Below are 21,730 nucleotides of genomic sequence, written 5' to 3' on the forward strand. Positions count from 1 at the left end.
CTGCTTTTTGACCTTTGGAATGTTTCCAACATTATCTTCTTTTTCACAACCAGGAGAAGATCGCAGAAGCTGGAAATCAAAGCAATACACACAAAATGCTGGAGAAACTCAGCAGGCCGGGCAGCATCTCTGGAGAAGAGTAAACAGTTGACGCCTCAGGCCGAGACCCCTCATCGAGGCTGGAAAAAAAGATGAGACATCAGATTAAGAAGGTGGTGGGAGGGGCTAGAAGAAGTACATCTGACCTCACTTTTTTTCCCTAGTCTTGATGAGGGGTCTCGGCCCGAAACGTCAACTGTTTACTCGTTTCCATAGATGCTGCCTGCCCGCTGAATTCCTCCAGCATGTATTAATGATCTTTTATTTATTGAATACCCCTGTTTATTCTCACCTCAGATGTGCATCAGAACCTCCAACAAATGCAGGGATATTTGTCAACCCGCTACATAACAGTGATGTTTGTGATACCCGTGACGGGGTAAATCATAATTTGATCTCGATGCTGCACTCTTTAGAACACGCGGGAGCAGGGCGCACATTGCATTCCGGGAATTGTAGTTCATTGGTCCCCACACGATCCAATCATTCCTCGTTACGACAACAGTTTCAGAATTTTCGTCATCAACCTGCGCAGAAGCGGTCACTAGGCAGCGGTGGGAAGATGGCGGATTCTTTGAGTGTTGGGATTAATCTTGATGCATTTGCTCACGCGATTAACGCCATTCAACAACTTCGCTCCAGTGTTACCCGCGTTTTTGATACTCTCAAGGATGGGATGAAGAACAAAGAGACGTTGGAAGGCAGAGAGAAAGCGTTCATCAGTGATTTTCAGGAGAACCTTCATGCTGTCAACAGGGATCTGAAGTAAGTTGCAGGGTTGGAGTAGAAACAAGGGCTTCCCTGTGGCTTTGATTTATTACAGATAAAATCATTTGTATATTAGGAGTTTTAATAACTTCAATAGCGTATTTATTCAGGGTCTTTAAGTTAGCAAAATGCTCCAAGACGTTTAACAGTAAACATATTTGAAACCAAGATATGTGGGGATATTTAGGATAATTTAGTGGTAGACAGTTGTCTAAAAAGACGTTGGATGCAGAAGGTTTTCTGCATTAAAAAAATAAATGGTAGTGCACATTAATGCTTATGATTTATACCCTGACATGGACACAGTGGGCTGAAATGGCTCCCGTACTGAATAGCGATGGCTCCAGAACATTATCCTCTACTTTTATAGGTCAGAGATAAATTACTTCTGACTTGTCCTTTGAAAGTTCTGCTTTTGAGGAATTGAGTCACTAACTGTAGAATGTGCATACCTCTGGACTGTTCATATTTGAAGGAAGTCAGTGATGATCATGTTGGCTGACAGAAGTATTTCCAGACTTTCATAGTCTCAGATAAAGTATAAGTTATCCGTTCTCATTTGCTGTTTCTCCCTATCATTTGCTTCTTGTGCTATTTATCACTCTCATTCACTTTGCACGAGCAGTGCTTTTGACATTTAATAATTTAAGCTGCATTGGACACAATGGGCTGAATGGCAAAGTGATTCCTCTTGTCTGTTTCTTCTCTGCATGGCCGCTACCTGATCTGCTGAGTATTTTGCTTTTAGTTTGTTTTCCAAAATCCAGAGTATTTTGATTTGGAAATAAGAACCTGGAATCAATGTATGATTATAAAAGTGCACATAGACGTGGGCCAGGCAGATGATTAACATTGTATTCTGACCAGCATGTGAATTTCTGTTGGGGCATGTTTTTTTCTTTGTTGTGGTTCTATGTACTGCTGCTGATTTAATCAAGTGTTTTGAATTGATTATAGTAGCTGGCATAATATGGTAATGGGTCACACTTCTTGGGAAAAAAATGCACTCCTGAGTAGAGATCACACACTTGGTTCACGTGGATGTTTTGTACACTGGCAGCAAAGTGTTGGAAACTTTTCAACATCTCAAAACCAGACTGAGTTTGTTTGCAGCTCAGGCTGCAGGATTAGAAGTGTACATGGTCATCTAAATTACTGTATTTAACTGTTGTTTTAAACATTATTTATTATCTTACAGTGTCATTTTTAAGCTCTTTTTCAGTCTAACCATCAAATACGGCATAAAAATGGGAATGTAGGAATTTCCCAAATCCTAGTGGTAAAGTTCTGAGGGTGGGGACTAGATTAAGGTTGCTATTGTGAAGTATGAAAACATCTAGGAATGTTGTAGTAGATTTGATGCTTTACAATATGATTTGTCTTGAGGAAATATTTATTATGCCAGAAGATACTTCTGGAGTACCAGTGGTGACCAAAATTAAATGATGAAATAGAAAATGTATTGGTGCAATGTTAAAGAATGTTAATGATTTTCATAGTTCAAAGTATAATTATTATCAAAGTATGTATGTATTATACAACCTTGATGATAATGTTGTCCTGATCATATTCTGGTTTGCCTTTGTTAGATTGACAGCTGATATAAACAACATTTTTGGACCCTATATTGGAGCTGCTCCTAATTTGGACAGGTTAAACTTTGTGAAAAATAAGGTGTAATTCTCTGGATTGAAATACATCAGTTCAGTCCTTTGTACGATGACTTAAACAAAAGCATGAATTTATAATTTCTTGAATCCTGAACCTTGAAATTTTGCAACAGTGGGCTAATATTTGTAATCAAATGCCAAGCATCAATCAAGCAAAGTCACACATAAAGATTTGGCAATCTCTGGGAAGAACGTTATCATTTCATATATTTTTTGCATTCACCCATTAGTTTGACATGACCTGTGTGACTGATAGCAATGATAATAACAAGCTGATAGGGTAGCATTATTAAATGGATAGAATGTCGAAGAAAAAAATCAAGAGATAATTAACTGTTAAACATTATATAGAATCCAAAAGAAGAACTTAAACTTTAATTAAAATGAAAGGTGAAATGTCATAAATTATCTCTGTTTTAAATAACACATCTTAGTTCAAGGTTCAAAGTATGTACAGTACTGTGCAAAAGCCTTAGCGCGCGTGTGTATGTGTGCACGTGCGTGCGGACGTCCATTATAAGCAGTGAGGACCACTGGCATCCTTGAGTGGGTCTGTTTGTTATTCGCGTGTCCAGAGGTGACTGATGAGTCCAATCCGGTCTAGGAAATGCCTCCCACACTTGTGGCAAGTGTGTGAATGTTTTGTAGTTGAGGTACCTGCTGCTTGTTTTTTCCGCTGTTGTTGTTTCCTTTTTGCTTCTGTGTTGCAATTCTTTCCGGATTTGGTGGCATCCTTATCGAGAAGGCTGTGCCGGCATTCAAGGCTGCATGTTCCCAAGAAGTGTGATCCATCTCAAGGGCCCTGAGTGTGTCCTTGAATCATTTTCACTGACCACCACGAGAGCACTTCCCTGTGTATGAACAGTTCCCCGAAGAGCAACTGCTTGGGAATACGATTGTCTGACATCCTGACAGCATGTTCTGCCCATCTGACTTGATGTTTCGTCTATAATATGTGGATGGTGGGCAAGTCTGCTCCAGACAGCATATGCATGTCAGGAATCCTGTCTTGCCAGTTGATTTTCATGATCTTCCGTAGGCATGACAAGTGGAAGTGGTTCAGTCTACGCGCGTGTCTCATGTACACAGTCCATGTTTCGCATGCATAGAGAAGGGTGGTAGATGACAGTGCAGTCGACTTTCAGCTTGGTCTTCAGAGTAATTCCCCTTCGTCTCCGGTGTCATGTAGTCTCCCAATATTGGCGCTAGCCTTGGCAATCCTCCAGCTGACCTCGTCGTCGATGTGAAATGCTCTTTTCTTTCTTTTTAAATCTTTTTATTGAATAAGTATACAAAAAGGTAAGCCATATAGGCACTAATACACTGTTAGAATATAATAAAATTACAGGAGATATTAATACAAAAAAAATGATACAAACAATGTAATTTAAACATAACATACTAAGGTAACATAATAGTATACTAATTTTTATATATATATATCAATAGAGAAAAGGAAAAAAAAACCACCGTGCAACTAACTAAAAGCAAAGCAAAGCAAAGCAATGGGCTAACTTGGAACCAAACAGAGTTAAAAAACTTAAAATCACGTCCTCAATCCCGACCTCCATTAAAAACAGTAAAAAAAAACAAGAAGGGTATATAAATATGGAGCAAAAAAAGAGGAGACAAAAAAAATTACATTAAATGAAAATATTGAATAAAAGATCTCCAGGTCTGTTCAAATTTAAGTGAGGAATCATAAAGATTGCTTCTAATTTTCTCCAAATTCAAGCATAATATCGTCTAAGAAAACCAAAAAAAGGTAGTTGGAGCATTAAGCTCTTTCCAATGTTGCAAGATACATCTTTTCGCTATTAAAGTAAGAAAAGCAATCATTCTCCGGGCTGAAGGAGAAAGATTACTGGAAATTTTAGGTAGTCCAAAGATAGCAGTAATAGGGTGAGGAGAGATATCTATATTCAATACCTTGGAGATAATATTAAAACTGTCTCTCCAAAAAGTTTCCAGAGTAGGACAAGACCAAAACATATGAGTTAAAGAGGCTATCTGCCCCGGACATCTATCACAAAAAGGATTAATATGGGAATAAAAGCGAGCTAATTTATCTTTGGACATATGTGCTCTATGAACAACTTTAAATTGAATTAGGGAATGTTTAGCACAGATAGAGGAAGTATTGACTAATTGTAAAATCTGCCCCCAGTCATCCACGGAAATGATAGACCCCAATTCCTGTTCCCAATCTACCCTAATCTTATCAAATGGAGCTTTCCTAAGTTTCATAATAATATTATAAATCATAACCGATGCGCCTTTCTGACATGGATTAAGGTTAATTATAGTATCTAAAATGTATGTAGGAGGAAGCATTGGAAAAGAAGAAAGTATAGTACTTAGGAAATTTCTAACTTGTAGATATCTAAAAAAATGTATTCTTGATAAATTATATTTATTAGATAATTGTTCAAAAGACATAAGGGAACCATCTAAAAATAAATCCAAAAACCGTGAAATACCCTTAGTCTTCCAAATTTGAAAAGCACGATCCGTAAAAGAGGGAGGAAAAAATATGTTACCTGAAATAGGAATCGCTAGCCCAAATTGGTTAAGATCAAAAAATTTTCTGAATTGAAACCAAATACGTAAGGTATATTTAACTATCGGGTTAGATACCTGTTTGAGGCGTTTCAAATCAAAAGGAAGAGAGGAACCTGAAATAGAGCCAAGTGTATAGCCCTGAACGGATTGTAATTCCAATGCTACCCATTTAGGAATGGATAGTATATCCTGGTCAAGTAACCAAAATTTCATATGTCGAATATTAATTGCCCAATAATAGAATCTAAAGTTAGGTAATGCTAAACCTCCATCTCTCTTAGCTTTCTGTAAATGTATTTTACCCAGTCTCGGGTTTTTATTTTGCCAAATAAATGAAGAAATTTTTGAGTCAACTTTATCAAAAAAAGATTTTGGAACAAAGATTGGTAATGCCTGAAATATATATAGAAATTTTGGCAAAAAAAACATCTTAACTGCATTAATACGACCAATCAAAGTTAAATATAAAGGAAACCATTTAGATGAAAGTTGAATAATATGGTCAATTAAGGGTAAAAAGTTAATCTTAAATAAATCTTTGTATTTACAAGCAATTTTAATCCCAAGATATGAAAAATAATTATTAATCAATTTAAATGGAAAGTTATGATATAAGGGAAGTTGTTTATTAATCGGGAAAAGTTCACTCTTACTAAGATTTAATTTATAACCTGAAAAGAAACTAAATTGTGCTAATAACTCTAAAACAGCAGGGATGGATTTTTGAGGATTAGAAATATATAGAAGTAAGTCATCAGCATAGAGTGATATTTTATGGGACTTTAAGCCCCGAGTTATCCCAGTAATATTTGGAGATTCTCGAATGGCAATTGCAAGAGGTTCTAATGCAATATCAAATAATAAAGGACTAAGAGGACAACCTTGTCGAGTACCTCAAAAAAGAGGGAAAAAAGGTGAGCTTAGAGAGTTAGTACGGACCGAGACCACAGGAGAATGGTATAACAGTTTGATCCAGGATATAAATTTCGAGCTAAAATTAAACATTTCAAGCACCTTAAATAAGTAAGGCCATTCTACTCTATCAAAAGCTTTCTCAGCATCTAAAGAGATAACACACTCAGGAACATTTTGTGAGGGGGTATAAACAATATTTAACAGTGTGCGAATGTTATAAAAAGAGTAACGACCTTTAATAAAACCCATTTGGTCTTCCGAAATAATAAAAGGAAGTACTTTTTCTAATCTGTTTGCTAATAACTTAGAAAAAACTTTAGAATCAACATTTAATAAAGATATTGGTCTATAAGATGCACATTGAGCAGGATCTTTATCCTTCTTTAATATTAGAGAGATTGACGCTCTATTGAAAGATTCGGGAAGTTTACCAAGTTTTAATGAAGCCTCAAAAACCCTACAGAACCAAGGGATTAATGAAGGTGCAAAACATTTATAAAATTCTACGGTAAACCCATCAGGGCCAGGAGCTTTCCCCAAATTCATAGAGGAAATAACATTCTTAATCTCATCAGTGGTAATGGGAGTATCTAACATAGAAGACATATCCTGTGAAATCTCAGGGAAGTCTAGGTTATCTAAAAAATCATTCATATATTTAGAGTCTTGAGGAGACTCTGATTGATATAAGGAAGAATAAAAATCACAGAAGGTTTGATTAATCCCCGCATGATCAAGTATCAGTCGGTCATTTTGGTTATAAATCTGATTAATTTGAGATTTAGCATAATTAGACTTCAATTGATTAGCCAGCAGTTTGCCAATTTTGTCACTGTGTACATAAAATTCATTTCTTGTTTTCTTTAATTGGTTTACAATCGAGGACGAAAGTAATAAACTGTGTTCCATTTCAAGTTCAGTTCTTTGTTTATATAACTCCTCAGAGGGAGCTGTGAAATGCTCTTGAGAGGGTGCTGCCCAGGTACATGAACTTGTCGACTGCCTGGAGCTGATGGCTATTCACCGAGATGGGTTGATGGGTTAATGGGGCTGCTTGGTGCATGACTTCCTGTGTTGATGGTGAGACTGAAGTTTTCACATGCAGTGAAAATACAGGATGGATGGCAAGCTGTTCAACCTGCTTAGGCTTCAAGGCATTACTAAGATCAAAGAGACGGTTCTGAGAGAGTTCCTCTTCATTGGACGATTGTACTCTCAACGCAAGCCCTGAGTCCAACATGCAGGACATCATTGATGAAAAGAAAGTTTCTTGTAGTACTATATAGGCAGCATGTTCATCCTTCACTTTTATCCACAATTAGGACCCAAATGAGTTTATAAACATCCAATTACTTTGAAAGCCCCAATTTGATGCGGTCGAGCGCATGGATGAGAATGCTTTCCAAGTTGTTTAATAGTCATTCCACTTGTATCTATTAAATCAGGATGGATAAACATGTGTGAAATGAGTTTCTACAGTTACTACTTGGGTTATAATGCATTTTGATTTTATGCATTTGTTCAGCAAACTGTTAAATATTTTCACTATATCATTGCTCTTTGGAGAAACTATGGCTTACATTGGTGGTATTGGGTGCTTCTCTAAGCTTGGTGTAGAGGAAACGAAACCTATACTTACTGTGCTTCTTACTCTTAGCCATCCTCAAGGCTGCTTGTGGATGACTACAGAGGCACAACGTGAACCACGTTAAAATTTCTCAGAATGTGAACTAAAATCCATTGAAATTGCTGCTGAACGTCATGATGCGTATTCAGGATATTTTCTAGGTTAGAAGAGCCAGTCTTTTGAAACAGAAGTTGTTACTTGGAATACGTTTTATTATGCAGGATTGTTGTTACTGGGAGGTTTTCTTATGAAGCTGATCTCCTGAATAAAACTGTGCTGCTGCCTGTTCTTCAGCAACCCTATGCGTGTTTTCCTTTTCTTTTTCTTTTTCCAATTGTTATGTCTCCCCTTTTGTACTTTATGTAATGATATTACTACTCTTTGACTTCTCACAGCTCCTCTCATACATATTCGTATGTCCTTTTTTATCCCCATGTACTCATAACAAAAAAGATCCTGACTTTTGATGAATCCCTCATTTAAAGAATATTCACATCCAGTTAATTGATTATAAGTTTTTATTTTTTGTTATCTGCGAGTATTCATTTAATGAAAATGACCTATGTAAATTTGTACTGTAGAGGTAGTGACCTATTAATGTTGTTGCTTTTGATTTTCAGTGAGTTGGAACGTTTGAGTAACTTGGTAGGGCGACCATCAGAGAGCCATCCTCTCCATAACAGTGGCTTATTGAGTCTCGATCCGGTGCAGGATAAAACTCCCCTCTACAGCCAACTTTTGCAGGCATACAAATGGTCTAACAAGGTAGGTACTTGATCGGTGCTAACACAATTTGTTTTTCTCTGTCAATGTAGAATTACCAGCCAGAATTGTAAGCCTTTTGACACCAAGGATCTATATTTTGAATAACCCCCCCACCCCAGCCCCAAAAAAGTTACAGTATTTCATCCTTTGTAGACAACAAACCACTTCATTGTTTACAACTGAGAAAAAGGTCAGGCTTTCCTTTGAAAGAACATATTGATTTGAAGGCTCAGAAAATGCACTATTAGTGATAGGACACTAGGAACTTCAAAGAACTGAAGGACCTTGATGTACCTGTTTAAGGATCCTTGAAAACAGCAGAAAAAACAGGTAGATAAAGTGGATAAGAGAGTATGCAGAATACGCCTTTATTTACCAGGGCATAGCTATGATACTGTACAACAATATAAGAATAGTCAGGTCACAGTTCTATAAAGGAAAGTAAGTGTTTAGTTCTAGTTACTATGCTATAGAAAGGATATGATTGCACTGCAGAGGGTGCAGGGGAGCTTCTCCAGGGTGTTGCCTAGGATGGATACGTAGGCCAACTGGCCTGTTTCTGTGCTATTTGATTCTATGACTCTAACAAAAATTAAGTCAATCATTGAAAATACTTCCACTGTTGCTGCATACAGTACATCTAACCAAGTAAAATGGAAGTGCACCCTTCTTCCTCTGCATGATAGGAAAGATGAGAATTGAACGATGGAAACTGTAAAAAGCAGGTAGATATCATAAAGAGATCATAGAAACATATAGAAACATAGAAAATAGGTGCAGGAGTAGGCCATTCGGCCCTTCGAGCCTGCACCGCCATTTATTATGATCATGGCTGATCATCCAACTCAGAACCCTGCACCAGCCTTCCCTCCATACCCTCTGATCCCCCTAGCCACAAGGGCCATATCTAACTCCCTCTGATTTCATAACTGTGCTCTTTCTGGCAAAATAGACTCATTTAGTCACTAATGATACTGATGTATTTCAGTGATTACAAACTTTATGGATTATTAGTCTTCCAAACTAGAATTTATATTACATGATGAAAGTGTACTGACAAATTTGGAAATAACTGGTGTGTGAAAGTAAATAAATCCATGGGGGTGCGATATTATGTACAGTGAAATAGTAAACATAATGGTAGTTTGCTTCAATGTGTCAGGAACTTTAAGTGAATTTCAGTATGTATTTTTTCCCTGTCACCTAAAAGAAATGTAGATATCTCTCCTTTGAAGAAAACATATCTGTTCTGGTTTAAAATATGGCAACTATATGGACAAAGTTGGGAGAAAAAAAATGGAAAGCTGGAGATAAACTTATTGCAATTTGTTTGTTACTGAAATATTGACATTGAAGCCTGCTAAATTGACTTTTCATTATTGTCAAAAACTCTTCTTAAAACCCAGTCAATTTCAGCAGAATTTCCCACACAATTATTTTTGTTCAAATCAATAGTACTTTCTGTCGTAAGCAGCTGTTGCATTATGCATATGAGCTTAAACTTTAGTCCTGATTTGTCCTAAATTCAATTTATTTTTAATCTATGAAATTTCATGTTTGTGTCTCACTGATGCAAACTTAGAGTTGTTTACTGTGTATTTGAATCATTGCTACATTCTATAACAAAACTAATAGATCTCATAGTACTTTTTGTTTAGAGTTGGTGTGCATCATATCTAGAAAGAATTAAAGTGATGTATTCTGTTATCACATTTCCTAACTTACAGTGACTGATTAATTCAAGTTTTGTTTGCAAACCTTTTTGGGATGTTTGTGAAGATTGAGTTGGATTACTGCCACATTTCAATATGTGTATCAAATATACAATCAATGATCCCAATTGTTTTCCTTTCTCTGAATTTCAAACTTCAGATGTGTTATACAGTATTCCCAAATATTTGTTTGGATGTGTGGCATTGATGGGCCTAAGGGTGAATATATTGATTTGGTGACTATCAAGTGAATGTCTCACAAACTTAGCAGCTAAAGCTTGAATTTATCCCAGTGTACAAGTGAATATTTAAGCTGGTAAAGAACTTTTGAAGGTTTATAACAATACCTGCTACTATACCCAACATTGCTTGTGTTATTGTGGTGGCAATTATGATGTTTGCAGTTATTTCTATACTCCTTGTAAATGAAATAAAATTTAACTTAAACATTTATAATTATTTCATGAATTATAAGAGGATGTGGTCAAGTGGTTAAGGCATTGGACTAGCGACCTGAAAGTCGTGAGTTCGAGCCCCAGCCAAGGAAACGTGTTGTGTCCTTGAGCAAGGCACTTAATCACACATTGCTCTGCGATGACACTGGTGCTAAGCTGTATGAGTCCTAATGCCCTTCCCTTGGACAACATTGGTGTCGTGGAGAGGGGAGACTTGCAGCATGGGCAACTGCTGGTCTTCCATACAACCTTGCCCAGACCTGCGCTCTGGAGAGTGAAGACTTTCCAGGCGCAGTTCCATGGTCTCGCAAGACTAACGGATGCCTTTACTTTATAAGAGGAGGCAGCATGGTAACCTAGAGTTTAGCGTAACGCCAGCAACCTGGGTTCATTTCTGCCCCTGTCCGTAAGGAGTTAGTTTGTTTCCCTGTGACTGTGTGGGTTTCCTCCTAGCGCTCCAGTTTCCTCTCACATTCCAAAGGCATACATGTTAGTAGGTTAATGGGCTACATGGGTGCAATTAGGCAGTGCGGGCTCATTAAGCTGGAAGGACCTATTACTGTGCTATATCTCTAAATAAATAAAATATTAGGAGGTTAAAATTATGTAGTTTTACTAAAGTTATCAATAAAACACACACTCTGGAAATAAATAAATATATAAAATTGTATTTGTTATGATTTTCTCTAAGTAGATACCTATGCACAATGTGTAAATTTACTTCAGTGCTGAAGTCTTCATAATACACTATATTTCTTTTTTTTTATAGATTATTTTATCTCTAGAGCAACCAGCATATAATTGACAATGGGAAAAGCACTGAGTTTCAGGATTAAGCTAAAGTTTGTAGTAAAAGAACTTGCACTTTGTTTATGCTCACAGCAAAACTTAGTTCAATAGGGAACTGAAGTCACTTAATTTGAAAGGGTAGATCAGATGGTGTAATTGATATCCATGGGGCAGCACTATGGGTCATTATTGGAGCTTCAAATACACATTGAAGTAATTTTTGAATCGACAATCTAGTCTCTTCGATCCATATTCCTACGTGGCGTGGCTGGAGCTCCTTTTTGTTCAAGAATACACGATGCCACAGCAGATGGTGGTAGAGTTTAAAAATTCAACAAGGAAATCAATGTCTGTCACTTTGTCAATAGATTTATATTGTATAGCTTGACTGGGAAGCTTTAAAAGAAGGTCTTTATTCTTGGCCTGTGCTGTGTCAGTTCTTGATGCTGTATTGCACAACCATACATAATTCAAATAATGTTGAGTGACAGTAGGTTAAACAGTTTGCACCACATCAGGAGGTGGCAACTGGCCCAAGTTTTTCACCAAAATAATCCCGGTTGAGTTTTGATCTTTAAATCTCTCAATTTCCCTATTTGGGTAAACTAGAAACAGACTCTTTCACAGATAGATTGTCTGTCAAATACGCATGCAGGTTAACTTTCAAATATAGTCATTCAACATTCTCCCAAATATATAATGCTTAACACAGACTTTCAGTTTATCTGTTTAAATACCTTGCAGAGTGAGCGGTAATGTTTGATGAAAATCTTCAGCTAGTAAAAGGAACACCTCCCACTATTATTGTGTCTGAGGTCTTGCGGTGTTTGATCTAATGTTTCGATGGCTGCTTTGTCAGCCACTGTATTCTCATCCAAGCAAATAAGTTCACAATCTTAGAATATTTTCCTTTGCATTTCCTCAACTGTTGTTAAATATTGGAATCTCCACGTATGACAAATGTAAAGGGAGTTTGAAAGGTGAATGTGCAGATTTTTCTCCTGTCTAAAGTGCCTAATGCCTAATGATGTCACTGTCAGGGCAATCACATTTTGTCTTTGAACTTTAGCCAAAAATATATTAATAAAATGGGATTTTCCCATTCCATTTGAAGCATCCAAAAATATAATTGTAAACAACCTCTAATCATATCTAATACAGTAAGATATTTCTTTAGCATTTCACTAAACTTGGTTCTTTCTCTTGGATACACTCATCTAAATAGTTTAAATTATACTTGATCTTCTGCAGAAATTCAGTGCACAAATTTACCATTTTTGTTTGTGGTTAATATAGGTCAGAAGTATACTTGCTTCAGTAAAGCAGCCAGAATAATCAAAGTCCCCACCCACCCTAGGCATACTCTCTTCTCCCTTCTTCCATTGGGCAGAAGATTGAAAAAAACCTGAAAGCATGTGCTACTCAACTCACGGAGAGTTTCTATCCAGCTGTTATAAGTATTAAATAGTTCACTAGTATGGCAATTTGGACACGACCTTGAAATTTACCTCGTTGTTAGGGAATATTCTGGGGTTATGTGAATATAGCATATTTTATTCAAGCAAAGACCAGTCTTCAGTTTTTATTGTACATTGCAAGCAGTAAATTGAAGTTAAAAGCACCAGTTGGATCACAGTTTAAGAGATATGGTTTGCAAAATTGTGACCCTGAGAGTTTTGTATATGCATCAGCCAAATGTTATAATGGGGTTGTATTAATTGGCCTGTATTTATCCAAGCAACTATGGGTTTAAGTAATTTTCACATTGTAAACAACTTCAAGGAAGCTTGCAGACCGGACTGATACTATAATGTCAAATAGTTTGTCCCAGCAAAGGTAATTAAATATTCAGAGGTATATCCCACAATAGATATGCAATTCATTACCATTGATCTTAAGGGTATACAAATGTTGTGAACACTGAGTTTGTGAAACTACCTCTGTGTCTCCAGGAGAATGCCTGCATGTTGTGATGAATAAAGATTTCTATATCACCAGCTTCAGTGTCTCTGGTGATTTTGTTCACAGTCACAACATTCGTTATGATCTTACACCTCATTGTTTACGTCTGTAGTTCCCAAACATTTTTGAACTTCTGTCCTCTTGGTTCCCTGACCGTATCCCTAGTGCCCCTCCCTTTCCAACCATTACATAAAAACTATAAAGATTTTTGATTTACAATGCACAGTGAAAGAAAATAAGAACTGCAAATTCAAATCAGTAACAAATAATTGAAACAAATATTCAAATCTACTTGAATAAAATTATTCAATTACAATTAAAAAAAGAATTCAGCAATTTTAGACCATACATTTGTAGTCATCATTTCTTTTTCACCTTTCAATGAGATGGATGGGCTTGGTGTAGTGATATCAGCTTCTCAACATCAGGCTGAATATCACTCAGAAGGAGTGTCAGATTCCCAGATTCAGTAATTTTCAGTCTGTTTCGTTGCTTTGAAGGAAGTTGGTTGACCGCATTGAAACTGCACTCCACTAAATATGTTGGAAAGGCAATAAAGAACATCTTGACCTTTTTCCACAGTGCAGGATAGTATTCAGAGATTTCTTTCTGCAACCAACAGTCTTGATATGATTTTTTTTGATCCTCAGCTTCAACTCAAAAGTCATTTTGTAGCGAGATCAGTTCTTCCTCCATCTTTCCTGTTAATTCCTCATTACAATTGTTCAGGAACGGATTTATTACCCAATGTGGAATTTGGATCAAGAGAAGATCCTGGAATCTCTTTGACATGTCTTTATGCAGCTCACGCAGGAGCGCACCGTATACTTGAAGAGCATCACCTGGAATTCTTCCTTCATCTTCTATTTAAGAGAGGCTCGGAAATTCGAAAAGGTTATGATGGCCAGTAGAGTTAACTTGGACAGAAATATAGAGATGGCTGATTTGACTTTGATAAGAGCCACATCATGTCCTTGCAACTGAAGATTGATTTCATTAAACTTTGTAAATGCCTAATATTCTTCAGTTGATTACTGAATGAAGCATTCAAGTCTTCAAAAAATGTTATCAGTTTCAGAAAGCACATTAAAATGTCTCAGGCAGTTTCCTTTTGACAGCCATCCGATTTCTGTGTGCAGCAACAAACGTTCAAACTGTTCATCATTCTCAACATAAAGCTCATGAAATAATTGAGAATTGTAAGCATGGCATTTCAGTGTTAGCAATGTTTAATGATTTATGCAGCCGATCGCATTGTTTTTTTTGGAACAAGATGTTGTGTGTGAATTCCACACAGATCATTGGTGGTGCCCCATATGTTGCACAAGCAAGAATGTTGGTCAGTGGAATGACTTCCTCTTTGCAATGTTGTTCAACAATCCAAAATACTGATTCCTATATATCTGTTTCTACTCCTCATGCAAATAATAACTCTTGAACCATGCTTTCATCGTTCATTAAGCAAACATAACCAAGAAGCAAAGATTCGTTAGTTGGCAAATTTCACTCCTCCGATGCTGAGCAAATTCTCTTATCCTCAGTATGTTGACAATGTGTTTTCCACGTTCTCAGACATTTTATGTATTTGCCTTTGAACAGAGTTGCCGCTGAGTAGAGTTGTTTTAATAATTTGATGTGTTGACTTACGTAAAACCATATTCAGAACCTCCCTTACTGCTGGCAAAATCAGTTCTCCTATTGTATGGGGCTTTCCAGATTTAGCAATGAGCAAATGAAATGTGTCTGAAGCACACAAGCCATCACTGTTTTGTTGTGAAATACTAGAAAGCATGTTTTGAAGTGTAAACAACAGGAATTCTGCAGATGCTGGAAATTCAAGCAACACACATCAAAGTTGCTGGTGAACACAGCAGGCCAGGCAGCATCTGTAGGAAGAGATGCAGTCGACGTTTCAGGCCGAGACCCTTCGTCAGGACTTCATTAGCGTTAACGAAGTCCTGACGAAGGGTCTCGGCCTGAAACGTCGACTGCACCTCTTCCTACAGATGCTGCCTGGCCTGCTGCGTTCACCAGCAACTTTGATGTGTGATGTTTTGAAGTGTTTTTTGTTTCTGAAAGTTCTCATGAAGTGACTGAAATAAGCCAAGTTCTTGTTTGCTTTATCAGAGTGTATTCTCTTCAAATGATAAAAGAGCTTGCATAGTTTCATTGCCTCATTTGAAAAAAAATTCCACACTAGAGATACTTTGGCTGCTGTTGGTTGTTTGGGGCTGGTATAAATCCATATTTCAAATACTCTACACTATACTGTCTGCACTGTTTCATTTAGTCTGCATCTGCCATTTTCATTATGGATTAACAACCACAGTCAGTCGCCTATTGTTTAAGTCCAACCTGAAATGCTGTGATTTATAAAAAGGAAGGTTATGACATCATCATAGCTCAGGCAAAACCTGACTCTCTGCCTGAAGGTACATAAGTGGAGCAGCGATATCTTGGTTGGGCCATGGTTAAGAGCATTTGAAAGGTCAGATTCTGAATTTTACCCCATTGAATGCCATACCCTAATTTACAGGAATTGTGTCACTGCATGATTAGAATATGGGAATCGTATGAGCTAACACTACTACAGTAGTGAACCGCAATAATATGTGGTCCTGGCTCAGAAATAACGCGATTTCTTCAGTCCAGATTTCTAATGATATGCCAAATACAGAAGAATCACATGTTTTCTACCAACTATATTGTGCTTCGAGCAAAGTGTAAGAGAATGGTGGGTTAGCAAGAGATGAGGTGATTACATGATCGCTGTAATCAAATATAATAAGCATTTGATCCTCAAATGCTTCATAAGTAATTAATTTCTTAAATTAAACCTGTAATCCCTCAGCTGTCACCTCTTGCTACTAAGCACCACCCCTACCTTGGGAACCGCTTGTTTACGTTCACGGCACTTTCCCTGAAGCTGTTACACTTTATTCTGTATTGTTTTTGAATAATCTTGTTCTAACTTAATGTAGTGTATAATAATTTGATTTGTATCAGTAAGCAGGACAAGCTTTTCACTGTATCTTAGTAGATGTGATAATAATAAACCAAAACCAAATCTAGCTTGTTTCGTTAGTGAGCTATACACAGAATACACACAGTATTTGTTTGATGCTCTGCGATATATTTCACTGTTTTGTGGCAATCCATTTTTGGATTATAATTTTGAATATAGACAAATAAATATGTTTTCAAAATGATCAACACAAAAGAAAATCTCAGCAATGTACCTCAGAAATAGATCTAAAAATCTTAATGGAGGAAAATGAAAATTAGACTGCTATGTGCAATCGAGGGTCTTCTATGAGAGTTTTAGAAAATCTTATGTTAAACCTAACTTAAGTGCCAAATTTCAGATTTAAATTTTATTGTTACTGAGCTGTGTCTGAAACATACACACTTTATTCTGTAATATGTCTTTAACAGTGTTTGAGGACAGTATTGGGTAGCATTCAGTAGCTTCCTGAGTGAAAGGAATTTTGGTTATATAGATTTAATTAGTGGGTCAAAAGGCTGCTTATGATTGCTTTTTGACGGAGAATGATTTGGATTGTGGATTTTGAAAGCTGGGTAAAGAAGTCGCAGTGTAGTGCTATGTATTGTCTTCAAAAGATAAAGTTCAAAATAAATTTATTATCGAAGTACATATATGCCACCATATACAACCCTGAGATTCATTTAATTGCGGGTATAGTCAATAAATCTATAGCTACCCTGGTAATAAACTTGTTCATTTCCCTACTAATAATTAATTCTAGATCAGCAGTGAATTTAATATAGCTTAACAGGATACAACATTGCATCTAAAATGTGTTGGAAGTCTGTCAGCTTTATTCTAGGTGTAGATAGAAACATTTTAAATGTCAATATTGCTGACACTTGAATGTGGTGTTGTGATTAGCATTCACATTGTTAGCTGTCTGTCACGGGTAAGTTCCAAAATGAGCCTGACACTGTTGTTGTTCTGGCAGTTGGAGTAGATATGCAGTTCTGTTATAAAGGCAGTGGATGGCAGTGTGGAAAATCTGAGAAATACGCTTTGGATGCTTCTACTAGCAGCTTCTGACCACCTGCTGTAAAATGAACAATGCCTTGTCATATCAACAACTGTAAGATTTTTAAATCATATTTGAAAATTAATTTTATTTTGATATCCAAGTACCTGAGAAAAAGCAGATTTCGAAGAGAGAATGCTACTTCTTTGAATTAATTCATTGTGTTTCATTACCTGGGTCAGTACATTGTGTTTCTCTGTACCTGCCTTTAGATACAATGTCACTTAAAAGTGTAAAATACAATCTGATTTAAATGCTTCATATGATCGTGACATCCTAAGTTATCAGTTTATAAGCTGAAAATAATTAATTTATGAATAATCTTGAAATGCACTTCCATTCTGGCATTTACTTAAAGTTTAATTAGAGTTTAGAAAGCATTACATTAACTTGAAGAAGGGAGATGAATAATGAATAATTATAAACCCACAATAGAAATTATATAATTGTAATGTGGATAATAGACTTTAACTAAGTGTGTCATTAGGATTTAAGTTCATACGGTACTTAAATAAGCATGTACTTAAGAACAATTCATGTTCTCAGTAATATTTATTTGGACAATTTATCTTTTGCATTTTGGTTGTTTGTCAGTCTATGTATGGTATTTCGTAAGTTCTATTGTATTTCTTTATTTTCCTCTAAATGTTAATGAATCTCAAGGTAGTAGTATTTGGTGACATATATGTACTTTGATAAGAAATTGACTTTTATGACTATTTTGCTAAGTTTCACGATTTTACCTGGAATTTGAAATCAATTCAGCATTCAATATAAAACACGATTTTCTCATTCTTAGAAGAATGATGTGAGTATCTGAGGGGTAGAAGTTTAGGTCGTAGATTTGTATTACTATATGTAAAATAATTTTTTGTTTTTAACTTAAAACAAGCCTTGTAGTTATGTACATCACACAGAGCAACAGGACCCAATGGCTCATTACAGATATTAGTCTAGGGAGTAAACCAGTGAGCCATCTTTCAGAGATTAAGGATTTGTTGCACCAAGTACAACCCTGAGATTCATTTTCTTGTGGGCATAGTCAATAAATCTATAGGTGGCCTAGTAATAGTCTTGTTTATTTCCCTACTGATAATTCATTCTAGATCAGCAGTGAATTTAATACCGTAGCTGAACAGGATACTACATTGCATCTAAAATGCATTAGAAGTCTCTGCCAGCTTTATTCTAGGTGAAGGTGGGAACATTTTAAATGTCATTATTGTTGTCATTTGAACGCAGTGAAAGACCATTGCTTGGCTATGCCTGGGTTGTGAGAAATTTGCTTTGTAGTGGTGTGATAAAAGCTGCCACGAGTAGAATATTAGTAAGTGCCTACATTCATGTGACTTGGGTATCTGTTACAGTGGCATGCAAAAGTTTGGGCACCCCTGGTCAAAATTTCTGTAACTGTGAATAGCTGAGCAAGTAAAAGATGAACTGATTTCCAAAGGGCATAAAGTTAAAGATGACACATTTCTTTACTATTTCAAGCAAGATTACTTTTTTATTTCCATCTTTTACAGTTTCAAAATGACAAAAATGGAAAAGGGCCCGAAGCAAAAGTTTGGGCACCCTGCATGGTCAGTACTTAGTAACACCCCCTTTGGCAAGAATCACAGCTTGTAAACGCTTTCTGTAGCAAGCTAAGAGTCTTTCAATTCTTGTTTCGGGGATTTTCACCCATTCTTCCTTGCAAAAGGCTTCTAGTTCTGTGAGATTCTTGGGCTGTCTTGCATGCAGTGCTCTTTTGAGGTCTATCCACAGATTTTCGATGATGTTTAGGTTAGGGGACTGTGAGGGCCATGAAAAAACCTTCAGCTTGTGCCTCTTGAGGTAGTCCATTGTGGATTTTGAGGTGTGTTTTGGATCATTATCCTGTTGTAGAAGCCATCCTCTTTTCATCTTCAGCTTTTTTTTATATAGACAGTGTGATGCTTGCTTCCAGAATCTGCTGGTACTTAATTGAATTCATTCTTCCCTCTACCAGTGAGACGTTCCCCGTGCCATTGGCTGCAACACAAGCCCGAAGCATGATCGATCCACCCCCAAGCTTAACAGTTGGAGGGGTGCTCTTTTCATGAAATTCTGCACCCTTTTTTCTCCAAACGTACCTTTGCTCATTGCAGACAAAAAGTTCTATTTTAACTTCATCAGTTCATAGGACTTGTTTCCAAAATGCATTAGGCTTGTTTAGATAAGCAACACACATAAAAGTTGCTGGTGAACGCAGCAGGCCAGGCAGCATCTCTAGGAACAGGTGCAGTCGACGTTTCAGGCCGAGACCCTTCGTCAGGACTCCTTGTTTAGATGTTCCTTTGCAAACTTCTGATGCTGAATTTTGTGGTGAGGACGTAGGAAAGGTTTTCTTCTGATGACTCTTCCATGAAAGTCATATTTGTGCAGGTGTTGCTGCACAGCATAACAGTGCACCACCACTCCACAGTCTGCTAAATCCTTCTGAAGGTCTTTTGCATTCAAACGGGGTTTTGATTTGCCTTTCTAGCAATCCTACGAGCAGTTCTCTCGGAAAGTTTTCTTGGTCTTCCAGATCTCAACTTGACCTCCACCGTTCTTGTTAACTGCCATTGCTTAATTACATTACGGATTGAGGAAATGGCTACCTGAAAATGCTTTGCTAGCTTCTTATAGCCTTCTTCTGCTTTGTGGGCATCATTTTTTTTAATTTTCAGAGTGCTAGGCAGCTACTTAGTGGAGCCCATAGCTGCTGATTGTTGGGACAAGGTTTGAGGAGTCAGGGTATTTATAAAGCTTTGAAATTTGCATCACCTGGCCTTTCCTAACGATGACTGTGAACAAGCCGCAGCCCTAACAAGCTATTTACAATCTGAGACCTTGGTAAAAGTTACCTGAGAGCTCACATCTTTTGGGTTCCCCTAACTTTTGCATGGTACTCCTTTCCTTTCTTTCACTCTAAAATTGTACAAAACAAAAATAATACACTAATCTTGCTTAAAATGTTGAAAAGAATGTTTCATCATTAACTTTATGACTTTTGGAGATCAGTTCATCTTCTACTCACTTAACTATTCACAGTAACAGAAATTTTGACCGGGGTGCCCAAACTTTTGTTTGCCACTGTACATAAGGGTGCAGCTGTTGCTTGTCTGATCATTCGAATTCTAACTTTTGTTGTTCCACTTGATTCCTTGAAGCATTACTTTAACTACATTTTGACAAATTTTGGTTGAGAACGCACTACTATATGCAAGTCACAAGTAATAGGAATGAATTCAAAAATAGTGATACTATTTAAAAGATTGCCAAGACAGCTATAAACATTTATAATGCAGGCAAACCCTCAATTTTCAGTCAAGTCTTTTACTACTCCTGAATCCCTTACCCCCACACAGTTATGATGGCGTATCACCACTTCAGATTACTTGGCACACAGTCATTGCAATTAAGGTACTGAACTGCCCACCAGTATCTTCACCTTCAATCCAGAGACACAGGATCTCGTGTCTCAACATAACTACTGAGGAATTTAACAAATTTGAACATTTTTTTTTTAAAAAAAACTTCTGCCAGTAATTGTAATCATGAAGTCACTGTATTGTTGTTAAGAGCACATTTGGCTCACTACTGTTCTTTAGTAATTGAAGTCTGGAACTTCTGAAAGTTGCCATTGTCACCAAAGTTATGTACGAGGATAACGAGTTGTTAAGAAAAATAAATATTTCACCTCATAGCAGTTGTATGGAGTAGTCCAAGGAAGGTTGTATACAGCAAGTATGCGTACCTGCACCTAAAAGTTCTTCCTCTGGTGATGTTTTCATTTTCAAATATTTTATATTGCCTTGCATTTAGTTCTCTTCATTGCTGGGCAATAATTCAACCAAAACAACCTTCTTTGTGTTTGCTACATTATTAGAAGATAACAAGTTATTTTGTAAAACCACTTTAGCCCATAAGTAAAACTGTTTTCTATCAACAACAGAATACATGGGGAAGAAATCAATAGAGCCAATATTTGTTCCATTATATACACATTTTTGAGAATTATGAATCACTTTCATCTTGTAATTATTTCTTCAGTTTGCCATTAAGGATTGTTATTGCCATTATAATTTATTGTGGGCACTCTTTCAGCTGGGTTAACAGCCAACCATTTGCTCAAGCTGATTGCTGTTAATATTAACTTCCTAATTTTTTTATTAAATTGATCTTCATAACAACCTTGTTTCCAGGTCAGATATTTTCTTCCTTTGGTAGGTATTAATTTGTGTTGATGTTTGAAAGCACTGTGCCCAGCAAAGTCTTTAATTTTTAATTTCAGCCCAGCATGGCTTGCCTTATGTATATTTGATGAGGTGAGATA

At 36.7% G+C, this 21,730-nt stretch overlaps 1 protein-coding gene across 2 annotated transcripts in view; it reads left to right on the forward strand.

Annotated features, from left to right (window-relative positions):
• Nucleotides 1-640: 640 nt before the first annotated feature.
• Nucleotides 641-21,730, forward strand: part of med27 (mediator complex subunit 27) — a 279,537-nt gene continuing 258,447 nt past the window's right edge. For both annotated transcript variants that reach the window (XM_072240110.1, XM_072240112.1), the window contains exons 1-2: nt 641-864; nt 8,262-8,406. In XM_072240110.1, coding sequence (XP_072096211.1) covers nt 662-864; nt 8,262-8,406 — 348 coding nt within the window. In that variant the 5' untranslated portion in view covers nt 641-661. The remainder of the gene's footprint in view (nt 865-8,261; nt 8,407-21,730) is intronic.

Source organism: Mobula birostris, chromosome 22 (genome assembly GCF_030028105.1).
Source record: "Mobula birostris isolate sMobBir1 chromosome 22, sMobBir1.hap1, whole genome shotgun sequence".
Taxonomy (NCBI): domain Eukaryota; kingdom Metazoa; phylum Chordata; class Chondrichthyes; order Myliobatiformes; family Myliobatidae; genus Mobula; species Mobula birostris.